This window comes from Coffea arabica, chromosome 3e (genome assembly GCF_036785885.1).
Source record: "Coffea arabica cultivar ET-39 chromosome 3e, Coffea Arabica ET-39 HiFi, whole genome shotgun sequence".
Taxonomy (NCBI): domain Eukaryota; kingdom Viridiplantae; phylum Streptophyta; class Magnoliopsida; order Gentianales; family Rubiaceae; genus Coffea; species Coffea arabica.
This window is the reverse complement of record NC_092315.1, coordinates 36953886-36966732: the sequence shown is the minus strand read 5'-3', so window position 1 is coordinate 36966732 and position 12847 is coordinate 36953886. Positions and strand designations below refer to the sequence as shown.

General features: G+C 33.8%; 1 protein-coding gene across 1 annotated transcript; it reads left to right on the top strand.

Annotated features, from left to right (window-relative positions):
* The first annotated feature begins 10519 nt into the window (after positions 1-10519).
* Positions 10520-12082, top strand: LOC113736762 (large ribosomal subunit protein uL2my, C-terminal part-like). Its single transcript, XM_027263855.2, has 3 exons — positions 10520-10797; positions 10881-11118; positions 11560-12082. Exons 1-3 carry the CDS (start codon positions 10701-10703, stop codon positions 11861-11863), a joined length of 639 nt encoding a protein of 212 aa, XP_027119656.1. The 5' UTR covers positions 10520-10700; the 3' UTR covers positions 11864-12082.
* Positions 12083-12847: the final 765 nt, after the last annotated feature.

Genomic DNA, 12847 nt, shown 5'->3' with positions numbered 1-12847 from the left:
GCTGTTAAAAGAAATTTTAGATATTTAAAGGGAACCTTGAATTATGGTCTTTAGTATCCAAAATGTCATGAATTTAGTTTATGTAAATTTTCGGATGCTGATTTTGGTGGATGTAGGATTGATAGAAAAAGTACTAGTGATACATGTCACTTTCTTGGTAATTGTTTAGTATCATGGTTTAACAAGAAACAAAATGCTATCTCTTTGTCTACGGCGGAAGCGGAATATGCAGTCGCCGTTGCATGTTGTGCTCAATTGTTGTGGATGAAAAATACCTTGAATGGCTTTGGTCTGGTGTATGATTGTGTGCCTATGTATTGTGATAACACTAGTGCCATAAATTTGACAAAGAATCCCATTCAACATTCTAGAACAAAACATATAGATATAAAGCATCATTTCATTTGTTATCTTATTCAAAAAGGTGAAATTTATGTACAATATGTTTGTTCAAAAGATCAAATTATTGATATTCTTAAAAAAACATTACCTCTGGATCAGTTTATATTTTTGAGAACAAAGTTGGGCGTTTTGAAAAAGAATTTCTAAAATTTCTCTGATCAATCTTTATCGGACGTCTGATACCAGATGAATGGACGTCCGACAGTATTCTAAGTTATTGTCTAGAAAAGTTTTGTGTCGGACTAGTCTCTTCGTTCGGCCGTCCGACACTCAAAAGGGGCGTGTTATAAAGAAGTTTTCTCCTCCATTTAGTTCAAAAGCAACCGTTGTCTCTGATGCACGGCTTCACTTTCCTCCACTTTCAAAATTTCAAATTTGTTTCTTCTCAAAACAAATTTCAAGAAATTGACTTCACAAATGACCTCACTGCCCCTTTGTAAACTGATCACCATTCAAACTCTCTTCTAACTGTCAAAAACTCGACTGATCCCAAATTTCTTCAAAAACCCTAACTTCACAAAACTTATCTACTTTTGGAAGATTCGAGCATTCATTCTAGGCTAAATAACCATATCAGTCCATTTCATTTACATTCTTTTCACATTCTCTAAGAAAATCATCCCACATTTTATCATGGTTCGATTGAGAGGAGGACCGTCAGGCACCGAACGCACAACCAGACTTAGAAATGAAGAAACTATGGTGCCATCACCAAGCAAATCGACTTGTGGGTCTACAAAACACACTGCAAAAGGAAAATGCACTAATCAGACTGAGCAACAGGCCATCACATTGCCCAGGTTCATTGATGATGATGCCAGAGACAAGTTTGAATCGATTTCACATAAAGGTTTCATCACTCAAATAACTATCATTCGTTCTGAATTCTGTAAGCTTGATATAGAGCCAATTTTTAAGCCTTTTGAATTCCAAAAATAGTCTCATATTCTGTCTATACCCAACACATATTACCCTGAAATACTTTATTAGTTTTTTGCTAATTTTAGGAAGGGTAGTTCCCATATTGAAATTATCTTTCGTGTTAATGGCATTAACATTCTTCTTACTCCTGATATTGTCAATCTAGTTCTAAAAACCAAAATTGAAGATGACTGTAGGAGTAAAATTATAAATTTTTTCTCTTATGAAGAATATCCGACTACTCATCACCATTTTCATATTGAAAACTGATGACCTACTTTCAAAATCACTTTAACACACCTGCTGAGGCCAAATTGGAGAATCTCAGTTCTCAAAATCTGATCATTTTCACAATCATTTCAAACTCGTTGGTTCCTACTGACGGTCATAGGACTGATGCCAACAAAATCGAGCTTTATCTGTTTTACTGTTTTGTTGAGAAAATTAGAATTGATTTGGCTTTGTCATGCGTAAATTTTTGCTCAAACTGGGCACTGATAGCGGTAGAAAACTCTCTTATGAAAAGTTTTTTACTCTAATCTTTGATCATTTCAAAATTCCTGTCACTGGAGTATCTCCAAAAGAGAATTCATCCTCTGTTTTTACCAAAGCCCATTTTGAAAGAAAAAGTATCAGGTTTTTTTATGGCCACTGGTGTTATAAGGAAGCTGTTTTGGAGTCTAGAACCAAAAGTTGTCATGAAACTCTTGTTACTCCTAGACCTTCCAAACAGTCTCATGTCATTTCACCATTTTCCATCCATCCTCGCAAATCATCTACTCAACCCACCTCATCTAATCATGAAGTCATTTTCCTATTTAAGGAACTCAAACAACATGTCCTTCTCCTTGAAGATGGTCTAATGATGACCATGACACCTGAGCAACAAGCCACCTTTCTGGACAAAAGAAATCTGCTTGCGCCTCCTGTCCCATAAGAGGACGAACACATATATCAAAAGGAGCCACGCACTGAGTCAACTCCTGTCCCACAAGAGAAAGAACCACAAACTGAGTCCACTCCTCCCATTGCTGAAATCCATGCCTCGAACTTTCAGCCTACTCCTCATGATCCCTCGATTTCAGACAAATACAAGGCTCCAACTACTGAGGATAGTGAAGCAGATGATGAAGAAACTGAAGATGAATTGGATCCCTTTCAGTTTCGTCTTGCAAGAAGGAGGCTTGGATCATTCAAGATCATAATTTAGGTACTCTAAGGGCATTTGCACTTCATTTAGGATGCATTTACATGGTCTTTTGTATTTTTCTTTCTTTTCTTTTGATGTTTCTAGTGCTTTATACTAATGGATTTCTCTGGTGTTTTGGAATGAATGTTAATTAATATGACTGATTTTGGTTAACACTGATGGATTCTAGTTGAATGGCTAATATATTTTGGTTGATATTTCTTTATTTGGTATTTCTCTTGGTTTTATTTCTATGTTCTTGGCTGGTATTGGTTGCGAAATTTTGGTGTTGTGACTGCTATGTAACGGTGTAATGGATTGTTGAACTCTGGTTGATATTGGTTGCTAACCTTTACTCTCTCATCTTATGATGACAAAAATGAGGAGAAATGGATGCTACGTGTAAGGGGGAGTTATTCTGAGATTATGAATTTGGCACTTAAAAGTTTTGGATGTGATGAGTAAGGGGGAGCTTATGCTTATTTTTTTTTTCTTTCTTCCATCTATTGTTTTGTCATCATAAAAAAGGGGGAGAATATTGATCTTGATCCCTATCTTTTGATGTTTGCAAAACAATTGGATGATACTAATATCTCTTCAAAAAGAAATCCTTTCAGATATGAAGCAACCTAACTCAAAGAGCAAGAGCAATTGAATGAGATAAAGGAACTTGAAAACTGTCGGACACTCGTGAAGACAACACCGAACATCCGATAATCAATGCAGCACTTCGGACGCACGAAAAACTTCATCACCGGACGTCCGAAAGAATTAAAATATTCCTTCTAACTCACTGTCTGCTTTCAAACGTAAGTATTAGAGGTACCAGATGTCGGAAAGAATTGAAAATTTTTTTCAAACTCAATGTCTGCTTTCGGACGCAAGCATTAGAGGTATCGGACGTCCGAAAGAATTGAATAAGATTTTTCAAACTCTTTGCCTGCTTTCGGATGCAAGTTTCGGAGGTACCGGACGTCTGATACTCCCAACAGCTAGTTAACTTTTCAGTGGCCTTCTATCTGTTGGAAGCATTAATGAAACTATTTTTGGTCTCATATAAATAGTATATGGTCAGAAATTTAAAAAAAACTTTTGCACACTGAGAATACAAAAGATTAAGAGTAGTTTTAGTAAGAAAATACTCTACAAGGAAGAATTGTACTCATTGTGGTGTAAGATTCGTGTGAACTTTTTCTTGTGTGAGAAAAATACTTCAATAAGTGTAGTTTTGTGAAAGTTATCCTGAGTGATTGTAAAACTTTCTGGTTTGACCGAGTGTAGCTTGGGGCAAGGAGGAAGTGAGCCTTCCTTTATACACAAAAATTGGTTGTATTTCATTAACTTGAAGAAGGTTGTTCCATAAAGTGATCTACAAGCTCAAGAGGAGATTGGTGGTCAAATTGGTTTGCAATTCCTCTCTTTATTTTATTATCTTGTAAATTTTAATTGCTTATCTCTTCTACTCCCTAGTGATATTGCTCTCTTATAAATTGATTCATTGAGTGATCACCTAAAAAAGAGGGTAAATTTCATATTGAACCAAAAAGTGTCACATAATAATTAGTTTTTAAATAAGCTAATTCACTCCCCTCTTAGGTTGTCTTCGCTCCTAACAAACACTGTATATAAACGAAATACAATGTTGACTCAGGAGTTGGTTTTTTACTACAAAAATAGTAATTCAAAATTTTAGGGGATCTAAACGGAATAATAGTTGTTTTTCAAATATAGGTCAATTCAAAAGGAGAAGTTTTTCAAAAACAATGAGTTTTTCATTCATAGCAATCCAAACGATATCAACAGTATTTCAAAAACTGCTATAGTAAAATATTTGAAAAATATCCCAAAAAACAGTTAATCCAAACGGAGCATTTATAAATCAGCCAAAATAATTACTCAAATACTAAAATTTTGCACGTTTGATCCCCAAACTCATTTTTTAGTTTTCTGGTCAGAAAATGCATGTCTAACTCACAAGCCCATAATTTCAAGAACAAATAGGAATACAATTTATTTCCCTTCACCAAAAAAAAAAAAAACACATGACTTCCTTTTTCCCTTAATTTTCGTTTATCAAACCTTATTTCTAATTCTTACCCCAAACTCCAATTCCCAATAACAAAATTTTCAGTAAGTTCATAAATAACACATGTAGCCTTATAATATTACATAATATATGTATCAAATCACAATATTGCTATTTAGAAGAGATTTTATCATGTGTGGCGATTCATCGGTGCTTCTCGATTGTTTTTTATCCTTTTTCAATCTGATCCTTACGCTATTTTCTTTATTACCTTTTTGTGAAAGTGCATCTATTGAAGTTTTGTTATTGGGAATTGGGTTTTGGTAACTTAGACTTAGAAATAGGGTTTTATTGGTTAAAAATAGGGGGAAAGGGTGGTCATGTGTGTTTTTGAAGGAAAATGAATTTTATTTCCATTTTGCCTTGGCAATTGTAGGCACATGAGGAAGACGTGTGCTTTCTAGTCTAAAAATTTAGCACAAATGAGCTTTGGCACCAAATGGGTATAATTTTCATATATCAGGGACATTTTTTTTACTGATTTTAAAAGTCAGGAACTCAAAAAGTTTTTTCCTCAAATGTGAAGGACCAAATTGGCAATTTTTCCTGATTTTTTTTTTTGAAAAGTGAAATTAATTTCAAAAATTGTCTAATTGTAAGGGGTGAATTTTATGTGAGTGTGTTTGTTAACTTGATAAATTAGGTTTTAATTAGGTAAAATACACAAAACTCCCTTGTACTCCCTCATTATGATACTCCCTTGCACTCCCTTGAAATTAACTTCCTCAAATATGATACTTTCTCATTATTTAAAAACACCCATATAGCCCCCTCGTACTTTAGACTAAAGTAAAATTTGATCGATAACCTGTATGCTACCTGCAAGTGATGTATTATTTTTTTTAATATTTTTTTGTTTTTTCGTCATTTTTTTTTCAATTTTGGTGCTTTGACTTAACTATCACAGATATTTTTACAAATTTTATAATTATTGATGCACTTTTAAAATTTTCTAAAAATTATTCATACCCTCCTACTGTTTTCCTCTACCATCTCTCTCCACTGACGCCAGTTGCCACCACCACCTGCCGCTTTGTCTCCAAAGATTCTTCCAAAACAATGGCCCCAAAATCCAAATTCACCGAAAAATCCAAGAAAAAATTTCATGAATTTCATAAGCTTCCATCATAAAATTCTTGAAAAAGTAGACAAATCAGATGAGTGAAAATGGAAAGTTTCGGAAATGGAAAATCTCCAACTACAAGTCCTCTTTCTTCTGCCTTCGTGAAATCATAGCAAAAATTATTCATACCCTTTCCCTCTTTTCCTCTGTCATCTCTTTCTACTGCCGCTAGTCGCCACCACCGCCTGCGACTTTGTCTCCACCACCGCCCCCGACTTTGTCTCCAAAGATTTTTCTACAACAATGGCCCCAAAATCCAAATTCACCCAAAAATCGAAGAAAAAATTTCATGAATTCATAAGCTTCCACCATCAAATTCTTGAAAAAGTAGACAAATCTGATCAGTGAAAATGGCAAGTTGCAGAAATGGAAAATCTCCAACTACAAGTCCTCTTCTTCTTTCTCCCCGAAATCATAGCAAAAATGAGACCCACCTATAGAATTTCTCTACCCAATTTTTGGGTCTTTGATGGCTGATTCTTTGGTGCCCATTTTTCCCATGGGAGACTAGATCTGTAGCAATACATAAAAGTACAAACCAACCCACTACCTCTCATATTATGGTGCTCCAAATTTGCAGGATTTTAAATTTTGGGTGGAGAAGATGGTGGTGTAAAGTGGTGGAGGGGATGGTGTAGAGTTCGGGTGAAGAGGGGATGGTGGTGTGAAATGGTGGTGCAAAGTTCTGGTGGAAGGGATGGTGGTGTGAAGTGGTGGAAGGGGAAGGGGAGCAAGAGAGAGGAGGAAAAAGAAAGAAAAGGTGAAAATGAAAAAGAAAATGAGTAGATGCCAAGACCCCCTTGCTTCGATATTGTGAGTTGTTGAGAATGTGAAATAGAGGAAGAAGGAGACGAAGAATAGAAAAGAAAAGGAAAGGAAAGGAAAATAAAATAAAAAAGAAAACAATTAATAATAGACAGACTACCGGTTCACAGCAGATCAAAAAACGTAATTCCACTCTAGTCTAGAGAACGAGGGGGTAACGTGGGTGTTTTTAAATAATGAGGAGGTAGTGTGTCAAATAGTCAAACCACAAGGAGGTTTTCTATATTTTACCCTTAAATTTAAGTGTATACCTTAAAGCACCATTTCAAAAAAGAGCAAACAGTAGAGGGACGGTTGTTAGACCAAATAATTAGTGGCCCAAAATGGACCAACAATGCTAAAATTCAAATTGTGAAAATCAAATAATGCCATGTAATTTTGACCTGACAAAAATATAAGGACCCATGTGAACATTCTTTTGTTTTTAAATTTTTTTTAGTGTAATTAAAGGTATTGAATTTAAATCTCTTACTTACACTCTCTTTTCCCATACCACCAAATCCAGCTTTCCCCCTCTTTCCCCCTTGACCCACTTAAACGCGTAATTCTGATACAACAAAAATAAAAAGACCCATGCAAATAGTACCCAAATATAATATCTTTGTCATAAAAATGTATATGCTGTTTGCGATAAGTTATAACGAGTTGAAGAGTTGTTATATCATATGGGAACGATGACAATCGTTACCACCCTTGTCTCTTCCAAAAAAACCCCTATGGAAAAAAATTATGTGTAATTTTTCTGCATGGTTTAATTATACGCATTTAATGTTAGAATTAATCTTCTATGTACTACTAGGAGGAAAAGCCCACGCGACGCGTGGGAGTTTAGTGCTTATAATTAAAGATGCTTAATAATTATTATTTGGTATTTTGTAGTATAAGAATTGAAGTATGACAATTTTAATATATGATATTAAATAGAAAAATCATAAGTTACATATTGAGTTAAAAAATATACTAATATGCAATGAACAAAATTATAAGATACGATCAACTATTTTGCATCTAACCTAATAAAATAAAAGACCTATTTATATCTGCTCATGCACTTTATGGATATTAAAATCTATTTTTTGGTTTGAATTTGATCTTAATATAAGGGCAATGCACCACATTATCTTGTCATATAAGTGAGATTTGAACAATTAGCATATTTGAAGAAAATCATTGCTAGTGGAATTTCGGTTCTTGCAAGCCAAATTCTTGAATTTATATTGATTCCAAGGACATATCATCATGAAATCTCCACATTCACCAATCCATCAATTATGATTTATTGTATGATTTAAAACATATAGTAAAGCATCTCCTTCTAGATAGGGATTACAATCACTAAACATCAGTTTTTTATACAACAACTAAAATGCTAATTTAGAGGAATAACCACGTCAAATAAAGTACTAAAACATCTTAGACCACTCAATTCAAGAAAACAATTAAAAGTAATGAAGTACATACTTTATATTTGCAGCCAAATAGTTTTAAGTAGATAGTTAAACCTATTGGCAAATCAAATGAAGTGAAAAATTTGCCTAAATGGAATCATCAATAAAATAACAAACAATTTGAAAATTATCATAACTAATAGTTAAAACAACAAAAGTAGATGCAATCTACATATGAAAAAATTTATAATGATAAACTTACTTTAAACCACAAATAATAATGGGAAAATTGTTCAAAACGTCCCTCACATTTTGTAAAATGACTTTTTTCGTCCCTCACTTTTAAAAGTGTAATTTTACATCCCTTACAAATTCATATTGGTCAAATTTGGTCCCTACATAGGTTTTCGACTAATTTTTGGTTGGAATTCATCACGTGCCTTGCATGTGATTATTTTTGAGGGGTAAAATTGTCAAATCAAAATTTACATAATCCATCTATAATCCCTTACATTTCACAAAATAAAATTTTCATCCCTCACATTTCACAAAATGAATTTTTTCATCTCTCATTGACCATGTACACAAATAATTTTTTTTTAAATTCATGTATATATCTATTTGATTTCACCTGAACAATATGAATAGTATGTAATATATCTTTATTTTATTTCACTTAAACAGACTAATTGTAGTTGTGCATATGCTATTCAATAGATAAATACATTAGTTTAAATCTAATAATTTTTTTTAAACCCATATATTTATATTTGATTTCATCATGTAAATTTATTTAATATTTGTAACATTTTCTATTTTGGTAATAATTCATTTATTAAGTTGCATAATAAGACCATCTTATTAATCAATGTTAATTCGAATTTTATAGCCATGCTAACAAATTGCAATTTAAATTTGAAATTTTTACTCGCTACCTTTAAGACTAATAGTTGAATTTCTTACTTTATGATTATCTTAAAATTTAAAAATGTCAATCACTTACTTCATTTGGTCATACTTTTTTTTTGTTTATTTTTTTTGTCCAAATTTAATTCGGTATAAATGCTTGATAATGTTTAGAATTAAATATCTTCTTTGTTTTCAATTTTTGAGTAAAAGGAATGAACATTTGTAAAAAACTAACAAATTTTTTTAAACCCCTGTATATATCTATTTTAATTTCACTTGAACAGTATGTTCAGATGAAATGTTCAGGTGAAATTAAATAGAGAATACTATTTATATTGTTCAGGTGAAAACAAATAGATATATATTAATTTTTAAAAAAAGTTATTTGTACATATGATCAATAAGGGATGAAAAAATTTATTTTTTAAAATATGAGGGACGAAATAATTCATTTTGTGAAATGTAAGGGACTATGGATCGGATTATGTAAACTTTGATTTGACAATTTTGCCCTTAAAAATTGATTACAAGCAAGGCACATGGTGGATTTCAATTAAAAACTAATCAGAAACCTAGATAGGGACCAAATTTAACCAATGTGAATTTGTAAGGGATGTAAAAATATACTTTTAAAAGTGAGGGACGCAAAAAGTCATTTTATAAAATGTGAGGGATGTTTTGAACGATTTTTCCAATAATAATTAACAAATGTGATCTCCTTCCTATCATGCCTATCTAATATGGACAATTGAATTATAATACTAAAAAATCATCACACATACAACCTTCAAGATTACAGATTTCTTACAACCAAAAAATAGATTGGTTAAAGAAAACATACCTATTGAGATATCTTACAAGCAAAAAGTAGATTGGATAAAGAAAATATACTTATTGAGAAAAGTGTTGCAAAATGGGGAAGATGAGTAGCTAATATAGCAATATCCAAATTTAATAGGTTACATGATTGTGGTGAAAGAAAGTTGTAAGTAAATGAAATGAATATGAACAAATGGGGGTAACGGCCAAGAAAGCAAACTTCTCTACTAATTGGCATTAATTGTGTCTTAATATCTATATATCATAAGTTTGCAGATAACTGATGAGAAATGCTTTAGGAAATTAAGAGACTTGGATGTTAATACAATTAAATGATTAGAAGAGCTTTTATGTTATTTCACTAAAACACAAGCTGAATTTAGTTATACCTAATGTTCAATCTCACCCCTAGTTTTAAATGTCTAAAAGGACATCTAAGTAATTACAACAAAACTAAATTAGTTATAATGACTTGTATTCAATACTCCAATTGCACTTCAAACTCTTACATTCCCAAAATAGCCCTACCCTTACAGTTGAAATCCAAAGAACATCTTTACCCTAAACTCATTCTTATATAGTATAAGGAATTAGAATTAATCTTCTATGTACTAAGTGTGCAAATATTACCTTTGAATGAATAATAACTATACAAATTTTAAATTTGAAATTCAATTTTTATACATGTGTCATAATGTTAATATTAATGTATGTGTTGACATGATAAGTTAGACGTGAATTCGGGGCACCCATTAGAAAAAAAATAAAAAATCATTATAAAATAAAATTTTCCTGAAAAGAAAAAAAATTGATAAATCACTAAAGCTTAAATTTGCTAGCATAAAAATTCAAACGTCAACCCAAACAAATAGAAAAAAGGAAATAGTCTACATTACTACTACTAAAACCCCGAACGGCGTCGTCGTTTTCTCCTTCCCCCCGAAAGCCCTTTACGGTGCAGACTGCAAATTCTAGCGTCCTTAAACCCCTTCCCTTTGCCTTCCTCTCTTTCCATTTGCACCCAAAAACGCCTTAACGATGTCGTTTTCAAGAGGTCGCATGGCTTCATCAATCCTCCTCGGCAGCCTCCGCTGCCAGACGAAGCCCGCCAACAGCCACGCCTTCTTTTCTTCAAGTACATCTCATAATTTCTCAAGACTGATTTTCAATTTCCATTTTCATTTCTGAAGTTTCATTTTTTTAATCAAAATATTGCAGGTGCAATCGAAACCATGACTAGGAAGCCGCCGGCTAGGGTTCCCCAACCGATGATGATGAACGATATGTTTACGCTGGATATCAGCTCTCAAGTCGGATCGTGTATGCCTCTGTCGATGATGCGGATCGGGACCCTGATCCATAACGTCGAGATGCGACTCGGTCAAGGCGCCAAGCTCGTCCGAGCTGCCGGCACTGTTGCTAAGATTTTAACGGAGCCAAACACAACGTCGTCTAGGTACAGTTACTTCTATTTACTAGTGCTAGATTTATTTCTTTCTTGTGCTATGAATAATTCGGTGTAATTACGGCATCGTTTTGGTAGTTGGAGAGCTATTGCTTTTAAATTAGAACAGAGAATTGATTGAAAAATAATGGTGGAGGTTGTAGGTGTAGGGAAGGTACAACATATTGAGCACAAGGTACAAAATTGTTCTTGTAGTTTTCTCGTTATTATTTATGGGTTTCATTGTGAAAGATTGAAAGTTTGAGGAAGAATTTTGGTGGATAAGGCGGTATAATCTTTCATGCATAGTTTACAAGTAGTGGCAGTTGAAGGTTGTGGCTCTATTGGAATGATGTAGAATGAATTTGTAGTGAGGGCTGATGGGGTGGTTGTTGTGGTGCTATGCCGTGGCCTGGATTTTTGTGCTTTTTTTGAGAGTCATGTATTTTGCAGGTTTTGTGAGATAAAATTACCGTCGGGGAGAAAGAAGAGTATAGACACAAGGTGTAGGGCAACAATCGGACAGGTATCGAATCCAGAGCATGGGAAGAAGAAGTTACGGAAGGCTGGGCAGAGCAGGTGGCTGGGAAGGAGGCCAAAGGTGAGAGGTGTGGCAATGAATCCGGTTGATCATCCGCATGGAGGCGGTGAAGGGAAAAGTAAGAGTAGTGGGAGTCATGGACGTGGTTCACGTACACCATGGGGGAAGCCCACTAAGTGTGGCTACAAAACTGGGCCACTCAAGAGGAGAAAGTAGCAGATTTTCTGTAGTTTCTCATTCACAGCTGAGGTGTAACAAACTATGTATATTGTAGCTGAAAATTCATTTTCGCTGGAAGTGACAATAGTATTCAACAAGTGTTTTCTTTTACTCTTTTATAGTTTGGGTGTTTTGAAGTTATACACTTTCTCACTGACCTGAGTTCTGCTTTGCTTCCAATTAATCTGAATTTTGTGGTGCTTGTTTTGGTCTGGATATTGCAAACTTCAGTAGATGTGAAGCAACATGGATAATTTGCCGATCATGGTTTGATCTAAAAAATAGAGTAGTACACTGCTACACATCAGAGCATTTAGTAAGGTTATTTAAATGGAATGCTTGTCTATATTCTGTCTGATGTAGAAAACTAGTGTTTGCGGTCACATACGTGTGTCCTTTTTTATTTATATGTGACAAGATGAGTAACTTTGGATATTCTTTTGTATTGTGTCGTAGCTTAGACTGTGATGATGGATATACTATACTCTGCTCGGATTATGATGAAATGTTCTGCTTAAAATATGCTTGGAGGAGTAAATTATGGAATTCTGTTTAGAACATGAAGTGGACAAATATGAAGACTTCCATTCACGGAAGCTTTCTACTATCTATTGTTGTATGCTCCTCCATCTTTTTGGCAGTTATAAGCATTCAAATTTATTTGTGATTTAAGTTCCTATCCACATTTTTTTTGCATAACTTTCTTGTAATTTTATTTAATAATGCATCCCAAAATCTGGACTAGTTCTTTCTAGGCATAGAACTTTGGCTAATACAGTGCATTCATGTGTTGTGATTAAATGGCCATTTATTTTTTGAACTGTTGTGCATTACTGGTCGACTTTATGTGCTAATCATATGTTAGATCATAGCTCTGTAGTATAATTGTATAGATATCTGGTAGAATGAGGGACGGATTGTCTGGTGCTGCTAGCTGCCAATGAATATGTCGTGACTCAGATATCCACATCAGTTGGACTG